This window comes from Camelus ferus, chromosome 31 (assembly GCF_009834535.1).
Source record: "Camelus ferus isolate YT-003-E chromosome 31, BCGSAC_Cfer_1.0, whole genome shotgun sequence".
Taxonomy (NCBI): Eukaryota; Metazoa; Chordata; class Mammalia; order Artiodactyla; family Camelidae; genus Camelus; species Camelus ferus.
This window is the reverse complement of record NC_045726.1, coordinates 6512833-6533486: the sequence shown is the minus strand read 5'-3', so window position 1 is coordinate 6533486 and position 20654 is coordinate 6512833. Positions and strand designations below refer to the sequence as shown.

Below are 20654 nucleotides of genomic sequence, written 5' to 3'. Positions count from 1 at the left end.
AAAGGATTATTGGATAATTGGAAGCAACACGGAGAAACAGAACAGTCAGCAACAGCTCTTGGAGGAAGATGAGGACAGATAAGAACATTCACAGAGCACTCTACAACTTTAACTTCATTACAATTGCCCACAGGTACACATGAATTCTTTCCATAATAAATAGTTTTTGCAAAATATTATGACCAGTACTTTTAAAATATAAATAATCTTATCAGTAAAACACTATAGGCTTTACAATAATTTTCCTACAAGGAAAAAAATGATCAAATTCATATATTTCTAAATCATATTGCATCAACAGCCTAAACCTAAACTTGTCTCTCAAACAATTGAAGAGAAACTGATACTGGAAAAATATAGTAAATTGACATTGAATTAGCTTCCTCAATTTACTTCTATAGAATGGAGTCACCAAAATGTGGTCATCTTTGTATAGTGGTATACCTAGAGAGAAATGTGTGACATACATGTAGCCAATATATGCTAAGAATTTTACAAATAAAAACCTGTTTTAAATTTTCAACAGAAAAAGTGTATGTGATCTATATTTCCAGACTTTAAGAAGTGAAAATCTAAGTGTTGGGTATTATGGGTATAAAACTGACTTGATGTCTACTTTAAATATACATTAAAGGAAATACACACACATGCTTACACATATATGATAATCTAGTAGCAATTAATATGATTATTATTTAAGAACTAGTAGCTGACCATGTAGACTACAAATGCAACTAGGACATGACGCATATAATAAAGTTTATAATATCAGTTTTTACCTAGAAAGAAATATAAGGAATTTCATAATCCCAAAGGAATGAATTCTATAGTAAACAGTACACACATTTGAAAAAATTTATACATATGACATTTCTTGACATTTTTAAACTAACTCATTAAATGAATAAGCAATGACATGACAAAAACTTTTGAATCACCATCACTTGCCTAGATATAATAATCTGAATTTTGCTATCAAAAATACGTAAATTCATGCAAATAGCAGCCAAAAGAGAGCTGGGATGGCTGTACTAATGCCAGACAGGACAGATTTTAAATTAAAAAACTGTTATAAGAGACAAGGAAAGATATTTTATATTGTTAAAAGGGTCAATCCACAAGTTGTAAAAAATTATAAACACACGTGCACCAAACAACAGAGCCAGAAAATATATGAAGCAAACATTGGCTGACCTGAAAGGAGAAATAGGCAGTTCTACAATAATGGTTGGAGATTCCAATATCTCACTTTAAATTATGGATAGACTTTAAGTTATTGATAGACAGAAGATTAAAAAGGAAACAGAGGAATTGAACAATACTTTAAACCAACTAGACCTAACAGTAATATACAGAGTACCCCACCCAAGGACAGCAGAATACACATTCTTCTCAAATGCACATGGAACATTCTTCAGGGTAGACTATATGATAGCCCATAAAACAATTCTCCATAAATTAAAAAAAAATTGGAATCATGCAAACTACCTTCCTTAACAATGGACTTAAGCTAGAAATCAATAACAGAAGAAACATGGAAAATGCACAGATCTGTGGAAATTAAACAGTGCATCTTTAACAACCAATAAGTCAAAGAAACAACTAGGGAAATTAGAATATACTTTGAGATGAATGAAATCAAAAATAAGACACCAACATTTATGGGATGCCACAAAAGAAATACTCAGAGGGAAATTTATAGCTGTAAATATATACATTAATAAAGAAGAGAGATCTCAAATCAACAACTGAAATTTATGCCTTAAAAAACTAGAAAAAGATCAAACTTAGTCCAAACCAGTTAAGAAAATAATGAATAGAGCATAAATAAATAAAATACAGGCTAGAAAAGAGAGAATTAATGAAACCAAATTAAACATCACTAAAATTGACAGACCCTTAGCTAGACTACTGAAAAATAAAGAGAGAAAGTATATATAACTAAAATTACAAATAAAAGCAGGGACATTACTATTAGCCTTACAGAAATTAAAAGTATTATAAAAGAATGTTATGAACAACTGTATGACAACAAATCGAATAATCTAGATGAAATGAACAAATTCCTAGAAACACACAAATTATCAAAGCTGACTCAAGAATAAACAGAAAACCTCTACTGCCCTATAATAAGTAAAGAGACTGAATCAATAACTCAAAAATCTTCCATGAAAGAAAAGTTCCAGACCAGATGGTTTCAGTAGTGAATTCAAACTTTTAAAGATAAATTAACATCAACCCTACTCAAATTATTCCAAAAAATACAAGGGAACACTTTCTAACACATTCTATGAGGCCAGCATTATCCTGAGACCAAAGTCAGATAAACACAGTAGCAGAAAAATTAGACCAATATCCCTTACGAATATAGACATAAAAGTCTTCAACAAATACTAACAAACCAAAACCAATAGCACATTAAAAGGATTATACATCATGACCAAGTGATATTTATCCCAGGAATGCAAGGGTGGTTCAACAAAAGAAAATAATTGAAGGTAATGTACTACATTAGTAAAACAAAGGGGGGAAGAAAAATCATGATTACTTCAATAGTCATAGAAAGAGTACTTGATACCCTTTCATGATACAAAATACTCATCAAACTAACAATAATATAATAAGGAGCATTTTTGATATATCCACAATTAACATCATACTCAGTGGTGAAAGACTGAAAGCTCTCTTCATAAGGAAAAGAACAAGACAAGGATGCCCATTTCCATCACTGCTCTTCAACGTTGAACTTTAAGTCCTAGCCAGAGCAATTTAGCAAAAATAAATAAATAAATAATTAAATATCCAATTTTAAAAAGAAGTAAAATTATCTCTATTTAATGATTACAAGATTCTACATATAGAAAAATCTCATAAAATCCACAGAAATACTGCTAGAGCTAATAAATGAATTCAGCACAGGTGCAGGGTCAACAAACAAAAATCAGTTTTCTATGCAACAGTAAGGAACAACCCAAAAAGAAAGTAAGAAAACAATTCCATTTACAATAGCATCAAAAATAAAATATCATGAATAAATTTAACCAAAGAGGTGAAAGATTTGTACACTGAAAACTATAAAACATTACAGAAAGAAATGGAAGAACTAAAATTAATGGAAAGATATTCCATGTTCATGGATTGGCATTCTTAACATTGTTAAGATGACAACTGTTAAATGATCTACAGATTTAGTATAATTCTCATCAAATTCCAATGGTCTTTTTTTGCAGAAATGGAAAATCCAACCTATCCTCAAATTCATATGGAACCACAAGGGGCCCCAAATATCCTAAACAATATTGAGAAAGAAAAACAAAGTGCGAGGACTCACATTTCCTGATTTTAAAACTTACTACAAGGCTACAGTAGTCAAAAAGTACAATACAGGCATAAGAATAGAAATATTGACCAAAGGAATAGAATTAAGGGTATAAAAGTAAACTCAAACATCTATGGTAAACTGATTTTTGACAAGGGTGCCAAAATCCTTCAGTGGGGAAAGAATACTCTCTTCAACAAATTGTGCTGGAGCAATTGGATAACCCTATTCACAAGAATGAAGCTGGAATTCTACCACACTCCATCTACAAAAAAATTGACTCAAAATGAGTCAACGACCTAAATTTAAGAGCTAAAACTATAAAATTCCTAGAAAAAACACACGGGTTAATCTTTATGTTGGATTTGACAATGGAATCTTAGACTTGACACCAAAAGTATGAGAAACAAACAAGTTGTACTAAATAAAAATTAAAACTTTCATGCATCAAAGAACATTAAGAAGGTGAAAAGGCAATATACGGAATGGGAGAAAATATTTGTAAATCATATATTGGATACAGAGTTAATATCCAGAATAAAGAACTCAACAACAAGAAACAACCCAATTTAAAAATGAACAAAGGACTTGAAATGCAAATCAAAACCACAATGAGATACCACTTCACATCCAGTAGATTGGCTTTAATTAAAAAACAAAACAAAAAGGAAATACAAGTATTAGCGATTTGGAGAAATAGGAATTCTTGTACATTGTTGTTGGAACATAAAATGATACAGCCACTATGGAAAAGTTCAGCAGTTCCTCAAAACATTATAGAATTACCATGTGACTCAGCAACTCCACTCCTAGATACATATTCAAGAGAAATGAAGACATGTCCACACAGAAACTTGTACACAAATGTTTATAGTAGCGTTATTCATAATAGCCAAAGGTGGAAATTCAAATGTCCAAATGTTCATCAATGGATGAATGGCAAAGCAAATTGTGATGCACAGATTTACACACACACACACACACACACAGGAATGTTATTCAGCAAAAAATGGAACTAAGTACTAATATATGGTACAACTTGAACCTTGAAAACACACTAAGTAAAAAAAAAGAAAGAAAGAAAGAAATCCAGACACAAAAAGACATATATTGTATATTCCCTTTTTATGATATATCCATAATAGGCAAATCCATAGAGACAGAAAGCAGATTAGAGGTTATTAGGCTATAGGAGGAGGGAGGAATTGGGGGTGATTACGTATGGGTGTTTCTCTGGGGTGATCAAAAAGCTTCCAAGTTACAGCTGGTGGTTGCACAACATTGTGAATACCCTAAATATCACCAAATTGTACACTTTAAAGTGGTTAATAGTGTATTTCACCTCATTTTAAAAAAAACTATGTAGAAATAATATAGAGTTTGTTTCCTTAAAGAAGTAATTTCAGCATTAATTTTTAGCCTTTTTCTAAATTACTCAGCAAAAGGTGGTTACCAGATAACTGACTTATTTCTTGAGCTCCTGCTACACTCTATCCCAGTGGCAGTCAAATCCGGATTCTTTTCCTGATGTTCTAACATGAAAAGTAACCAACATTCTTAAGATACGAGGTTCCATTTACTTTTTCTTGTTCAGATATAGATAAGTAAAAAGATATCTGGTAAATCTGTAATTTAAAAAACCCAATAGGAAGGAATTGAAATTTTTATATACAACTTTACATTGCAGCTTCTTGAGTCTCTCAACTTTGGTGAGGCTCTTCAGTTTTCAATTTTTCTTGTTTACATTGCTCTAACAAGGATCTAATCTCATTGGATAACCAACACTCAGAACTCTTTTCACTTTTTATACAACTACATTTCAGGCAAATAATCAGTTGTATGAAACTAACATTGCTAGTGAAAAGTTGCATTAATAAACAGACACTTGAATGTCAGCAAGTAACTTCAAGATTTTTTCGCAAGAATGGAGTATGGTTTCATAGGAAAAAATAAGCCTACAGTCAAGTTTTTATTTAGAAGCTAAATCTTCAAATGTGTAGGTAACAAAGTATAGAAGTAATACTTTCTTCAAATAAACCACCACATCTTATAGCTATGTGGTTCATTTTTAAACAGCTAAGAAAAAATTTCTCATGGAGATTTCTGGAACACTGGAAATAGAGGTTTCTGTAATACCAATTATTACAGCCTCTGCTCATCAATAAGGTAGCAAGTGAATCTTCAAATGGTCGTAGCAAGAACAAAGACCAGCAGCTTCACTGTTCACCATATTTTCTAGTTTTCAGTACACCCAGAACATGTTAAAATACACAGACTCAGACTTACCTCCTACTGAACCAGTATGTTCTTTAGATTTAGCTACACAGTGGTTCCCAATTAGGGGTGACTTTGTCCCTCACTGGCAGACATATGACTATGTCTAGAGATACTTTTGGTTATCACCTTCGGAGCTTTCCTGGCACTAGTATGAAGACTGCAGTGATGCTGCTAACCCTACAACACACAAGACAGCCTCGCACAATGAAGACTCATCAGCCCAAATGTCAGCCCTGAGATGTCCTGAGCTACATTAATGGTCTCATCTACTTCCATGCTACAGTCTGCAGCACAATCACAGAACACTTCGCTGAGACTATTGTTTTGTTCTGATGTCACAAGCTGTAAATCTAATTTGCAACTGTAAGACCCTGGTTAAACAATACAATCTCAGGAAAAGTAGAGGTTAAACATATTTAAGGGAAAACTGATACAGAATGAAATATAAAAAGGAAATAAAATAGAAATCAAGTCAGAGCTATGGATGACCAAAATTTAAAGATCTTGATAGATTTCTAGACCTCTCCAATTTATTAGTTTTAATTTGCAATGTAAACAGTACGGAACAGGACTGAAAATTAAGGGGCACTGCAGAGCTTCTTTCTATACTTATGTCATATAAATACCTTTTCTCTAAAATAAATTTAAAGAAACAACTATATTTAATTCTATGCTCATATTACAACTTTCAACACAGTGTTTATTTCTGCTGATACATTAGGTCTTCTTTGGAAGGAGGTAGACATTAAACTATTTTTTCTTCCTGACATTTCATCAAGTAGTAATAATAAAAGGAAATTAAAAAGAAGCTTCATCCCAGTGGAAGTCTACTTTTCAAACCTATTAGTACTAAAAAACACTTTAAGAAATAAAACTATTTAGATATTCTTAATTCCAAATCAGATTGTCCCAGAGAAAGCAAATGTGCTACATCTGTTACTTCTTTATCTGTTAGTTTCTTGGAATTAAAAAAAAAAAAAGTAACAAAATGATCTTCACATTAAAGTCTCAATATTGGCCTCTAAAAGTCAGTTTAAAATAAAAATTAAGTTTCACAAAATAAATACACTGAAGCAACTATAATAGCAATAACCTTTATTTAAAATATTTTTTAATCTAGGAAAGCTCATTTTACATGAGTTTCCAACTAATTATTAGAGTCAGAAACAAAGAAAATAAAACCAGAGAAAATCGTCTGTAGAAAAAATACACAAGGAACATTTCTACATGTCAAAAAACAGTAAGCAGTCTTAACATCTGCACATCCAAGTCTTAGTCTCAATTCCATCTCTCCTAGTGAACACCACTATCAACCTTGAGATCTGATTTGTTCTTGTCATTCTTCACTGAGTAGATGAAATATGTTAAGGTGTCTTTTTCATTCACTGGAATAGACCTAAAGTGGCAACCAACTATCTATAAAGAAAAAAAAAATTGAGGAAATTAAATTACAGATATTAACAGATTTTATAAACTAGGTAAAAAACTGTCATCAAAAGAAAAGGTGCTATGTGATAAGAGCTATTCCTTTTTAAAAATAAATTGTATTTAACAAAATACCACAGGATGAAAAGCATATTAAGAGTAAGATGTTATGAACAAGAGATAGTGTGATTTCAAAAGATCCCTTGGCCCACTCAATCAGCTATGTATTAATCAGAATGTGTATTTCCTTTTACTTATTTTATATTTTATAACTGAGATCTAGATTAGAAATTAAGTATTTTTACTTTTAAACTTCAAATATCAGGAAAATAAAACAAAATGTCAGAGTCCATATGCTTCATATAATAGTTTAGACTCTACTTATGGAAAAAGGATAAACATTAAGTCGAAAAAGTTTTGGTTCTGTAGAAACAAACCATGAATTATTTCACAAATATGTTTGCTATAACTTACATTCCTTCATTCATTGGTAGTATTCTTTGTTAAGGTTCCCTGAAAATTTTTTCTGAATAAAAATTATGGATGGGAAATGAGAAAGGAAAGAGATGTTCACTTAAGAATGTTTACCTGCTTCTTGCCTTTGCATTGTGCTAATGTAACATGTGCAACTACCCACAGACACATAACAGACTAACCCAGGGAGATGATATGCGTGTTTACATTCTAGACGATAAAACTTCTTAAAGACAATTCAGAGACTGAAGGAGAACAGTCATTCAACTTTGGAATCATTTATAAATATCTACATTTCTGACTAAGCTGTAGCACTCATGGCTATTTGCATTTCTTATTTCTAAAAAAGAAAATAGCTCTAGAAATTATACAATTTTTAAAAAGATCAGACTGTCAAAGACTTCAGGTTTGATTTATCCATTAAAAAAAAATACATTTAAATGTAACATTTAAAATAATCAGTTCTTCAGTTCTCACTTGTCCCAAAACAAAGGTACCTTCAGCTGATCAGTATATGTATGTATATGGATAGTTTCATCACAGCAGGCAATATTTATATTTATGTTATATTAATGTACTATACAATCCAAAAAGGATGCAATCTTTTAAATTAGATTTGGAGAAAAATTAGATTTTTGTTGCCTAGGCAAGAAGAAAAGAAGAAATTCTGGCTAAAACGTTAATATACTGGATCTCAACAATGTTAAAAGGCATTCTGCCAAAGAACTGTACCTTTTATTTTCTTCTATCTTACTCAATATGTACATTTTAGAAAATGTTGGATTACTAAATTCAAGATGAAGAATATGAGAAAACTGATTTATATATTTACATTTATTTTCTGTTGAGTAAGTCAAGCATTTTAATTTTAAACATGACTGAAGTATAAATACATAAATCTATAAACATCTTAATATGATGCACAGATTTCTTGGCTCTTTTATTTCCTGAGAACACAAACACACTCAACTTTTCAAAATCCACTAAAGGACTAGAAACTCTGTATCAAAGAAACTACAAGTAAAAGCGTGAATAAAAGTCTTCATCTTCTAGGTATGAAAACATGGATGCTTGAAATAAAACAAACTAACAGCAACAAGGACAAGTTCTGAAACAGTTAACTCTGCAAGTTACTGGAATACTGTTCAAGGGCTTATCCATCAAACCTATTCCATCCAAAACTTCAAAAAATAAATTCTAATGAAGACATCAAAGCTTATTAACTTATCTTATTATGCCTCAATTAGGTATTAAATAAATGTTTACTGAGTAAACAGAACTTTAAACAGGACAGATTTCTAGAATGAGAATAAAAAAAAAACTTTCAATATTTCTGAAAGTCAGTATTAGAAGGTGCTTAGAAAACTGCACACAATCCTTTGAGTAGTCCTTACATAAAGGAATTTCCTAAGTAGCAGAAAGCATTTCTAGGCAGCTAGATTCTTCCACAATAGATTTTTTTTATTAACTTCAATTTTTCTAACTAAACTGTATTGATATATCCACTACATTAACAATGTCATTAGTATTTAATGACCTTATTTTGTATGAACAGGCTCATTTAAAGGTGAAATAGTTTAAAACTCATATATACCTCAACAAGTTGTGCTTTATTAAGTCCTGGTCTGGTTGGGAGTTTGAAGTGTCTTTTGTATCTCCTAAGTGTATTCACCTGTAATTGGTATAAATCAACCTAGAAAAAAATGAACATATATAAATTAGTTCATACAATTTGTTAAACACTTATCTTCGATATGTATAATAACACTTCAATTTCAACACAATAAAAACTTAATTCCATTATTTAAAAACCATCTTAGGGGGAGGATATAGCTCAAGTGGTAGAGCGTATGCTAGCATATACAAGGTCCTGGGTTCAATTCCCAGCACCTTCTCTAAAAAGCAATTAAAAAACCAAATAAATCTAACTACCACACCTCCCCCCCAAAAAAGAAAAAAAAGAACAAAAAAATTTTTTATATAATCAGAACTACAAGTGTATTAAACACTTCAATCTTTTGAGGATAGATATTAAAAACTGTTTGGGGGCAAAAAAAAAAAACCATGACAACAGAGCTATAAGAGTCGTCAACTGAAAATATAACAAGTCAAATTGTGTAACTGCATGTTAAATGGCTATATTTAATTTTGCTTTCATTTTCAGACTTTCCAGTGCTTTACGTATTTTTAAAATTTGTTCATCTCTTTTCATAAAATTGTCATAATAGAGCACATAAGATTTACGTTTAACATACAAAAACTTTCATCTACCTCTGGAGTATCGATATCTTGCACAGGGGAATCTCCTCCATCATCATCACTCCCTTTTCTCTTTCTTCTGTTTCGAACACTCTGAATTAAGTTTTTATGATAATCACAAATGTAAAGATGCCTTGCCTGAAACAGAGAAGTTTCACAGACTACTTATGATTACAGTAAAATGTGTCTATGTGTTAGTAAAATACATAATTCACAGTTATTAACAATAAAAACAACAGTCCAAACAGGCTATTGTTAAGAAGATGTATGTTTCTTTCTACTCTTTTAAGTCCTGCAACCAGTTAAATATACCCTGTGTGACAATACTGTTAAGAGGAGGTGGTGGAGGGATGCCAGCACCGGAAGGGAGAGAGAGACGCAGAGGAGAATGAGAAATTCCAACTCTCTAGGTTCTGTCATCAAATTGTAATGACAGTGAACTAGATTAGTTAGGTCATGCTGTTTTTTAACAAAGGAAAAATTATGTTGCCCACAACTTGCTATTTGATAGTATTTTCTCTACTTAGAGCATATGTTAATATCATAATGCATATTTCCTAATCTTTCTAAATACTCAAAATTATAAACCAGATACAAAACTATCCATTTTTAGAAACGAGCTAATTTCATACCTTAACTACATTTAAATTTGAATTATAAGTTGTAAATTAAATTTAAATTTGAACTTTTCTGAGTACTAAATAAATGCATTTATCTTTAATAACGTTTTTCCAACCAAAGCAATATGAAATTATTCAAGTTTACCTGAGAAGTTTCTCATGAACACAACTAGAGAACTAACTCTTTAAGAAGGCAGAAAGTATCCCAAATAAACTTTTCAAAAACTTTAATTACATAGTCTTGACAGTTGTATAGTGACATTTGAAATACTGGGTCTCATATATCAATAGTTATTCCTTAAAAAGGAAAAAAAAACAAGTAAAGACTGACTTAATAGGCTTTTAAAGTAACCTTTAAGCTAAGAGCAAGTTAAAAATACGCAAAACGTGTGCTGGTTCTGACATCTTATTTATTACCGCGGGCCAGCGCTCGGAAAAGTGGAGAAGGTGGTTCCTAAAAACTTCATAGATGGTCAAAAGAACAGACGTGTAAAGGAAGAAAAAAGAAACCCGGATGGATGGCTGCCAAACGGATGGCAAAACCGCAGAGGCTGCGTGCTCCCCACGCTCCGTGCAGCTGCCCTAGATGCTGCCGCCGCCGACACGGCTCCCCGCCGGCGCCGGCAGCTCGGGGAACGAGGAACGCGGGGACCCCCTGGCCTACGACGGCAGGTCGTGGCCGGACTCCACTCTCCCTGGACTGGGGCAGCTACTCCCCGGGGCCAACCGCCAGCTTGGGCAGCAAAACAAAGAAGGCGCCTCCGCTCCAGAAGGAGCTGCGGGGCTGCAGGAAAACTAGCCCGGGCCCTCGGCGCGGCCGCCCCTTTGTTTCGCTTCCCGGTCTCGGCGGCGGAGGAAGGGGGAAGGCAGACCAGGGGGACGCAGGGAGCCGGCCGGGTGCGCGGGGAGGGGAGGGGCGGCGCGCGGCCCGCAAGTGTGTCCGCCGGGGCGGCGGTCCGACTTGCAGCGCCGGGCTGTTTGCTCCCCGCTGGAGACCCCCGAGCCGGCTGGCGCTGCACCCAGGTCTGGGGCCCCCGACCCCGCCCGCCCGTGCATCCCGCCGCTCCGCTCCCCCAGCGCCCAGTCCCGCTGTCACTTACGCTCTTATCCAGCTCGATCTTCACCTTCTTCTGCGAGATGCTCTTCTGGATCCTCTTGCTGAAGCTGGCGTTGCCCGCCGCCCGGCCGCACCGCTCGCCGTCCTCCCGCAGACAACACAGCTGCCCGGGACCCGGCCCGGCCGCTCCCGGGGGCCCCGCCGCCGACACGGCCCCGGCGACCGGCACCTCCGCCCCGGCGCCCGCCCCGGCTCCGTTCCCGGCCGAGGCGGCGGCGGCCGCCGCAGCAGCAGCCACCACGGCAGCCACGGCGGCGGCCGCGTCCCCGCCGCGGCTCATGTCCTCGGGCGTGAAGCCGTTCATGTCCGCGCGCTCGCGGACGCCGCGCTGACAGACGCGCCGCCCGCCTCTCGGGAGACGCAGGGTCTCGGCGGCACCTCAGGTACTTGCCCCGCCGCGACTGCTCACTCTGCGCCCAGGGCCTCCAGCCAACGCCACGCGCTCCAGCCGGCCGGTGTCTGCTGGCGCCGGAACGCTGTACGGAGCTTGGGGTCCGAAACCCGAGCCGGGCGTCGCCTGGAGCTGGGACGCCACTCACTGTCACATGGAGACTCCTCAGCAGTTGGACCGCGGAACCTCCGCCTCCCTCTAGCCCTCGACCTGCGCAAGCGCGTTTCGCACTCGCCCGCTCCGCCCCTTCCACTCTGCCGCAGAGCACTACGGGAACTGCAGTTCTGTTCCGGAGAGTCCACCTGAGCGCCGAGCTGATCCAGCGCTGCGCTGTTTGGGGGAACTACTTGTCCAAGCATGCACCGCGCGGGGGCGGGCTGGGCTTTTTTTTTTTTGGTAAAGCATTGGGAAAACAGGGGTTTGTGGTTGGGGTTTGTGATGTTTTCTGGCTTCTGGTCTCCCCCGGGAAGTTGGGCTGTATTTTGCTCCTGGGATTTTGCAGAGCTGACGTTTTACTGGAAGAGGTCACTCAACTCCTGAGGCGAAGCACAAAGCGCGGGGAACAGGGGGCGGAGGGGCGGGGAATGAGCTGTGGGAAAAAGTTTGGGGGCCGTCCTGGTATCTGGAAAGAGTTTTTGGTGTGACTGCGTTGTCTTGGGAAACCCAAACTGAGGAGAACACAGGCACTCTGGCGGTTCTCGGGTCCCGGAGGTCCCGCTGCTCCACGGACTGACGCCCCAAACTGCCAGTAAGGGCCCTGCGGGGGGAAGCGCGCGTCCCGACCTCCCACCCGCACGGCGCCGCGTGGCCAGTGCCGGGCTGGAGGCCGCCTCCCCAGCCTCGCGTTGTCCCCGCGGCTTCCTGAGGGGGAGCTGCTGACCAGTGGGCTCCAACGGGGCTGCTTTTCGCCCCCACCCCGGCTTCTCCACTCCCTCCTCGGGGGAACCGGGAGCCGTTTCATCGTATTTAAAAGGGACGTGGGCACCACCCCCCTCCCTCCAAGCCCCGGCCAGCCTAGGGCTCCCCGGAGACCGCTGGCACCCCCCCCCCCCCCCCGCCCAGGGGTCAGGGAGCGAGAAGGCGCATCCTGGAGGTGGACGCGCGCGTGTGCACGTGTGTACGTATGTGTGCGCGCGCGTGTGTGGAGGGCGGTGGTGGGGAAGTATGAAAAGCTGCACCTTTGTCGGTTGCAGCGCGTCCTTATTTATCAGTTGGTATATCCTGCTTAACAATCCCATTGTTTAAACGAAAATGGAAAGCAGTTGGGTATTTTGAAAGTAGTTTAACATCTACTGAGGAAACTCAGTGATAGATGATTTTTTAAAAAGTAAACTGTCATCTACCCTGGAATTCAAAACCATCCAGTCCATCTGGACTTAACGTTCTAGGATGTAGCAAAGGAAGAAAAAAATACACATATTTGATAAAAGGAGTAGGCAAAAGAAAGATGCTGAATGGTATTTGTGTTCTCCTTTCAAGCTGCACTGTCCAATTGGGTGTCTACTAGCCTTATGTGGATATTGAGCGCTTGAAATGTAGTTATTGTGACTGGAATACTGAATTGTTAATTTTCATTAATTTAAATTTTCAAAACTGATTTCAGTTATCAGAAAACGTTTAAATATGTTTAGAAAACAACTTGGATAAGAACCTATTTTTTCAACTTAGATGTTATGAAGTCAAAATTTATCATCTGAACCAAGATGTGCAGTAAGTATAAACTACCAGGGGGATTTAAAAAACTTAGTACCAGAAATTTTTTAAAAATAGTATTGAATAGTTTACTAATGATTTTTATATTGAATACATGTTCAAATGATTATATTTTGGCTATTCTGGGTTAAATAAAACAACATTAAAATTATATTTTATCTGTTTCTATTTTTCAAAATGTGGCTACTATAACATTTGAAATTACACATGTGGCTCACATTATATCTGTATTAGATATTGGTGACAAAGTATTAAAAAGAATAATACTATCTATTGTTTATGGATATATTTTCTTAAATAGTAAAAATGAGAACATATGGAGAAGATGGATACACCAACTTCAGGGTGGTGTTCATCTCTTAGGAGAGAAGCCAATGGATAGTATCTGGGGAATGGCTAAAAGGTGCATTCGATTTGTAAGATAGCAAGATACAAGATTAACATTCAGAAATCTGTTGCATTTCTTTACATTAACAAAGAAATATCAGAAAAAGAAAATAAACAATCCCTTTTAAAATCACATCCAAAAACAAAAACAAAAAACTTAGGAATAAATATCTGACCAAGGAAATGAAAGACACATATGCAGAGAACTACAAAAGATTGACTAAGGAAATTAAAGATGACTTAAAGAAATGGGAGGATATCCCATGTTCTTGGATTGGAAGAATCAGTATTGTTAAAATGGCCATGCTACCCAAAGCAATCTACAGATTTAATGTGATCCCTGTCAAATTACCCAGGATATTTTTCACAGAACTAGAACAAATAATGCTAAAATTTACATGGGATCACAAAAGACCCAGAATTGCCAAAGCAATACTGAAGAAAAGAATGAAGTTGGAGGAATAACCCTCCCAGGCTTCAGACAATACTACAGAGCTACAGTAATCAAAACTGCATGGTAGTGGTACAAAAACACACATATGGATCAATGGAACAGAATAGAGAGCCCAGAAATAAACCTACAGACTTTAAGTCAATTAATCTTTGACAAAGGAGGCAAGAACATACAATGGAGAAAAGACCATCTCTTTAGCAAGTGGTGTTGGGAAAACTGGACAGCAGCATGTAAATCAATAAAGTTAGAATACTCCCTCTCACCATCCACAAAAATAAACTCAAAACGGATTAAAGACTTAAACATAAGACAAGACACTATAAATCTCTTAGAAGAAAACATAGGCAAAACATTCTCTGACATAAATCTTAGCAGTGTTCTCCTAGGGCAGTCTACCCAGGCAACAGAAATAAAAGCAGAAATAAACAAACTATTTTGTAGTTGGCTTTATTCCTTTGATAACTATGTAAGTTTAAAAAGTTAAAGATCTAATCTGTTCTTAGAAACAATAATTAGTACATATACATAAACTAAAAAAAAGTGCAGAATACTGTATATACGTATTTACATGCAATATAATGTGTATGTGCAGTTGAACTGTAATGATTCTACATAATAAAACTGAAAAAGGAAAAGAAATTAAAAAAATGGGACCTAATCAAATTTATAAGCTTTTTGCACAGCAGAGGAAACCATAAGCAAAACAGAAAGATAACCTACAGAATGGGAGAAAATATTTGTGGAAGATGAGACTGACAAGGGTTTAATTTCCAGAATATATAAACAGCTCACAAAAGCTAATAAGAAAAAAACCAAACAACTCAGTCCAAAAATGAGCAGAAAACCTAACATTCTCCAGTGAAGACATACAAATGGCCAGTAGGCACATGAAAAAATGTTCTATATCACTAATTATCAGAGAAATGCAACTCAAAACTACAATGAGGTATCACCTCACACCAGTCAGAATGGCCATCATTCAAAAGTCCACAGATAAATAAATGCTGGAGAAGGTGTGGAGAAAGGGGAACCCTCCAACACTGCTGGTGGGAATGTAGTTTGGTGCAGCCATTATGGAAAACAGTATGGAGATTCCTTAAAAAACTAAAAATGGACTTACCATATGATCCAGCATTCTCACTCCTGGGCATATATTCAGAGGGAACTTTAATTCAAAAAGATACATGCACCCCAATGTCATAGCACCATTTACAACAGCCAAGACATAGAAAAAACCTAAATGTCCATCGACAGATGACTGGATGAAAAAGGTGTGGTATAAATAAATACAATGGAATACTACACGGCCATAAAAAAGAATAAAATAAAGCCATTTGCAGTAAGATGGATGGACCTAGAGATTGTCATACTATGTGTTGTAAGCCAGACAGAGAAAGGAAACTACCATATGATATCACTTACATGTGGAATCTAAAAAAAAAAAAAGATAAATGAACTTTACAAAACAGAAAGAGACTCACAGACATAGAAAACAAACTTATGGTTACCAGGTGGGGAACAAGGTCAGAAGATATATTGGGAGTTCAGTATTTGCAGACACTAATTACTATATATGAAACAGATAACAAGTTTCAACTTTATAGCACAGGGAACTATATTCAGTATCTTGTAGTAACCTATAATGAAAAAGAATATGAAAACAAACATGTGTATATATGTATGACTGAACTATTATGTGTACACCAGAAATTGACATAACATTGTAAACTGACTATACTTCAATTAAAAAAAGAATCAAGACAAAAATTAAAAAATAAAAACAATCTAAGACAAACGGTATCGGGATGTTGGGTTTTCATATTTTTGTAGTTCTGTATATTTTAAAATAATTTATAGTATTGTTTGGTTCTTGCCCTTAAAAGTTTATGATCTTCTACAAACGTGATCAAATCAGCTCATGTATATATGTATAGTAGTTATTTATCAGTTTCATATGATTTTACTAAAGTGATGAATTGCGGCTATGCCTCCTTTCCAAACAATACAGTGTTTTTAAAAGATCCAGTCAAACACTCATTTATTGCATACTGGGATCTTTTCTAGGTCTTGTGGATACAAAAATACTTGGGAGAGGGTCCTAGCCATTTTGAAGCTCGTGGTCTAATAGGGGAGATAGGTAGCTTCACAAACACATGATACATGCTGCTATAGACTGAATGTGTCCCCACAACATTCCTAAGTTGAAACCTAATCCCCAATGTGATGATATTTGAAGGTAGGGTCTTTGGGAGGTAATTATGCCGTGAGGGTGGAGCCCTCAATAATTTGATTAGTGCCCTTAGAAAAGAGGCTCCAGAGCAACCTCATTCCTTCTACCATCCATGGGAGAAGACTGCCATCTGTCAACCAGAAAGTGGACACTCACTGGTGATGAATCTGTCAGCACTTTTATCTTGGATTTTCAGCCTCCAGAACTGCAAGAAATAAATTTCTTTTGTTTAAAAGCTACCCAGTCTGTGGCATTTTTTTAATAGTAGTCCAGACTGACACATACCTCAATAAAATTAGAGGAAAGTACAGACTTAACACACAGGAGCAAATAATTCACCTCTGACAAGTAGAAAACCTTCCTGGAGTAGGTGACATGTAAATTCCCATCCCCAATTTAACGTATTTCTTCAGTGAATCTGTTGTCCATACAAAGAAATTTTCTTAACAACCATGGTTCATTGTTTATTTCTATAACTCTTCATATTCAGGGCAGGTAATAATTCCTTGCTTTAAGTATAATTCACATTCAAGGTTGACATCAGGCTTGGGGGAGCTTTAAGTTTATATCATCTGAGGGGTCTTCTTTAAGAAAAGACTTTGTGCTTTTTTTGTTGTGCCTACTGTATGTTCTTTTTACTCTCCCTTTTTGCTTTCTTTTGCATTATTTTTACAGTCCTATTCCCCCGCAGTTAGTTCAGAAAGTATACAGTTTTTCTATTCTTTGACCCTAAAACTTGCAACATATATTCTTTACTTTTTTTAGTCCAGTGTTAATCTTTACTTTCCAGAAAATGCAAAGTTCCTTTGGGAGTCGTTTGCCTCCCCACCACTCCCCTGGGCTTCTTTTATAAGTTTTTCTGTGTCTTTCATTTTCTGTGGTTTCACTTAAAGTAAGATGCCTTGTATTTTTTAAAATCCTGCTTGTATTTCATTGGGCTTCCTAAATTCTGGTTTAATATCCTCACTCAATTCTCAGAAATGTTTAGCCATTATCTCTTCACATATTGTCTCTGCCCATATTTTCTCCCTCATTTCTGAGACTCCAGTTTGCTATACATTGGGCCAACCCACTGTGTTCTCCATGTCTCTTGCTCTATCTTCAATATTTTGCATTTTTAATTTTGTCTCTCCTTCCCTCATGTACGGTGTTTCTTTTAAGCTGTCTTCTAGGTGTGCCTAATCTGCTCTGTATCCATAGTTTTTGGATTTTTGAATTATCCTATTTTCTAGTTTTATAATTCCTATTTGGTTACTTTTCAAATCTTAAGTGTCAATTCTTATGGTTTCCAGTTCCTTGACAAAATTTATAAGTTTGAATTTTTTCCATGAACATAACAAGCATAGTGGTTTAAAGACTATGTTTGTTGTTAAGTCTGTTTCTTTTGTCTGTTGTTTCTTTTGGTGCTGCCTCATGCTTGACTCTGCTTTCGCCCCACTATGTTAGATTGTTTGCCATTCATTTTCTTTGAAAAATTACTTATGGAAATAACTTGAAGCGCTGGATGATATGTTCTTCCAGAGAGGAGTTTCACTTCCTTCTTTCAGGTGTCTAAGTGTGTCAATGGTCCTAAACCAGTGCTTGAGGATTTCTGAGCCTAACGAATGATTCTCGCCCACATCTCCACCTCTGGGCTGTGCTTTCGGGGTCCTGTCACAGAGTGGGGGAGGGTTCACCAGGGTTACCACTCTTCATGTTTTTTGGACTCCAAGCCTAGACCCAGGTGACTGCCAAATGCCCAGCTTTTCTCTCCCCTTCTTTCTTAAGTTGCCTGCTAATAACTAGTACTGTTTATGTTAAAGCGACACCTGCGTGCTAATACTGTTCAGAGTCTGACATCTTGGTCAGCGCGTCTCTGCTGCTTCCACTGTGACTTCCTTCTTGTCAGAATGTGAGGCTTACAAGGAGCAGATGCAGTTCCCGGGCGATGCTGGAGCTTGCTCTACAAATACGACACTGTTTGTGATGAGTACCAACACGGAATGGTATTAATCTTCAAAAATAAGTTGAACATAGCTTTAAATCCCCAGAATCAAAACAAGAATATCTGAGACATCTCCCCACCCATAACCCAACTGGATTACGGTAAGACCTAGTGAGACCCTTTCCAGCATCCTGGCACAGCGCTCTAGCTGCCTGGATTCAGGAGAAACATTCTACTTTAGCATATCAGAATAAAATCCTGCTTCTCTCTGAGCCTCTTTCATTTAAAACTTTTTAATGTATACTGTAGGCTTTAAATGATTTCCCATTAAAACTACTTTGTGGTATTATGTTCCAGACATAGTCTTAATGTCATAGTAGGTGCGAACATCGATATAATTAGGTTGGTGATAACTAGAACATTCTTGTTCATTATCTAAAGCCAATAATCATAGTACTTTCAGAGAACGTCATTTCTTTTGAAAACATGGGAGAAGAGTTATATTATGATTCTGTAAGAACATGGGGTCTTAAGAAAGGAATCTTAAAAAGAATATATATATACACATATAACTGAGTCAATTTGCTGTACAAATAAAACATTATAAATCAACTACACTTCAATTAAAAAATTTTTTTAAAAGAACATGGAGTCTGCTTAGTTCTGAAACTTTTCATTCCTTCTTCTGAAATCCATCCAGAGCAACAAGGAGAATGAAAATAAATTCATGGAAACTGAGTTTTCAGCAAAAAGCTGAGTAACAAAACCCTAACACTCCAAAACTGCATGCGAATGCTGTAGTAGGCAACTGAGACTAGAAGTACTGCACAGCAATACGTGGACTTACCTTCAAATCACAGGGGAGCTGGAAAACCAGAGGCTGCCCTCCTTGTGCCACATGGTAGAGAACAGAGCACAGTGTGTGCCCTCTGAAGCAGGCTGACTCCCATGAAGGAGGAGGGAGGAGGGACTGGGAGAGGAGTGCCGTTTCTTTCTGATTCACCCGGTAAGTCATCCCCCTCCTCAGGGCAGGAGTGAGGGGCTGAATGAGGTAAACAGTCATTTCCCTTACTCACCATTCTCTGGGTTTTTTTTCTACTGGTCCACTGAGCTTAGACCTAAAACCTAGAGTCCTCCCAGCATGCGTTTGTCCTCTTTGGGAGAAACTCAGCCTTCTACCAGGATAATTTTGCTCCCTCTTTCAGAAATCTGTCTCCTTCCCAATCCTAATCCCCACTCCTTTGTGATTTCTCCTAGGTCACAAAGGGTATGGCATAAGTCTCTTCCCACAGAAGGCTCTGAAATGGATCAAAACACACATTAGTCAAATCTCTTCAAGGTCAATTCTATACCCAAGGCTGAAAATTCACTCTCTATTCTATTTCCTACCTCAAATTATATCTACGCACATTGTGAGCACGGTAAGCAGAGATTCTTTACTGACTTCAAATTAAAACATAAAGATACTTCGATAATGAAATGCATAAATTCATTTCAATAACAAAATGCCAAGTGTACACAGATGTGTCACATTTGAATACAAAGCACCTCCCATTATCAAATTCCCAAGGAAAAATTAAATTCCCTGCAAGTCAAACCCCAGTCTTTAAGAATTTCTTCCCTAACTGCTCTTACAAAGTCAGTCTATGCCCTTAAAAACTGCATCTCAGTGGTTCCCTCGGTCCTCATTCCTGGGGGGGGGGGTCATTCTGGTCTGCCCCCATGAGATCTTGCCTTTTTCCTTTGGTCAGATTTCTTCAGGCTGCCATCCTTCTTCTGATCTCATTTCAATGACGGTGCTTCCGTTTTCTAGTGCTTTAGGAACATTAAGATCCAAGTGCATCTCTGTTTCCCTTTTATACTTGTTTATCCGGGAATTCAAATCTCATTTTCCCATTTCACATCTTTCTAGGCTGTTCCCCCAAAAGCTCTCTCTCCAAGGGGTCAGATATTCTCCTAAGGGAGCCTCTCTCTTGCTTCAGTGCAGTCAGCCTGTCTTCCTCCATTTTGCCTTTTTACTATTACTGCTGTTCTGAAAACAAGACTGAAGCAACTTTTCGCGTC

General features: G+C 37.2%; 1 protein-coding gene across 1 annotated transcript; it reads right to left on the bottom strand.

The window, feature by feature from the left end:
* Positions 1-6674: 6674 nt before the first annotated feature.
* SAP30 (Sin3A associated protein 30) lies at positions 6675-12113 on the bottom strand. The gene is made up of 4 exons (XM_032470875.1): positions 11475-12113; positions 9767-9892; positions 9090-9188; positions 6675-7012 (listed from the first exon to the last, which is right to left on the bottom strand). Exons 1-4 carry the CDS (start codon positions 11793-11795, stop codon positions 6890-6892), a joined length of 669 nt encoding a protein of 222 aa, XP_032326766.1. The 5' UTR covers positions 11796-12113; the 3' UTR covers positions 6675-6889.
* Between the last annotated feature and the right edge of the window lie 8541 nt (positions 12114-20654).

Coding starts and splice junctions, on each gene's coding strand:
- SAP30 (XM_032470875.1), bottom strand. CDS start 11,795: ATGAACGGCTTCACGCCCGAGGACATGAGCCGCGGCGGGGACGCGGCC. Junction 9,189..9,766: donor AAGATATCGATACTCCAGAG/GTAGATGAAAGT, acceptor ATTTTTTTCTAG/GTTGATTTATACCAATTACA. Junction 7,013..9,089: donor ATAAAGCACAACTTGTTGAG/GTATATATGAGT, acceptor TTTTCTTTATAG/ATAGTTGGTTGCCACTTTAG.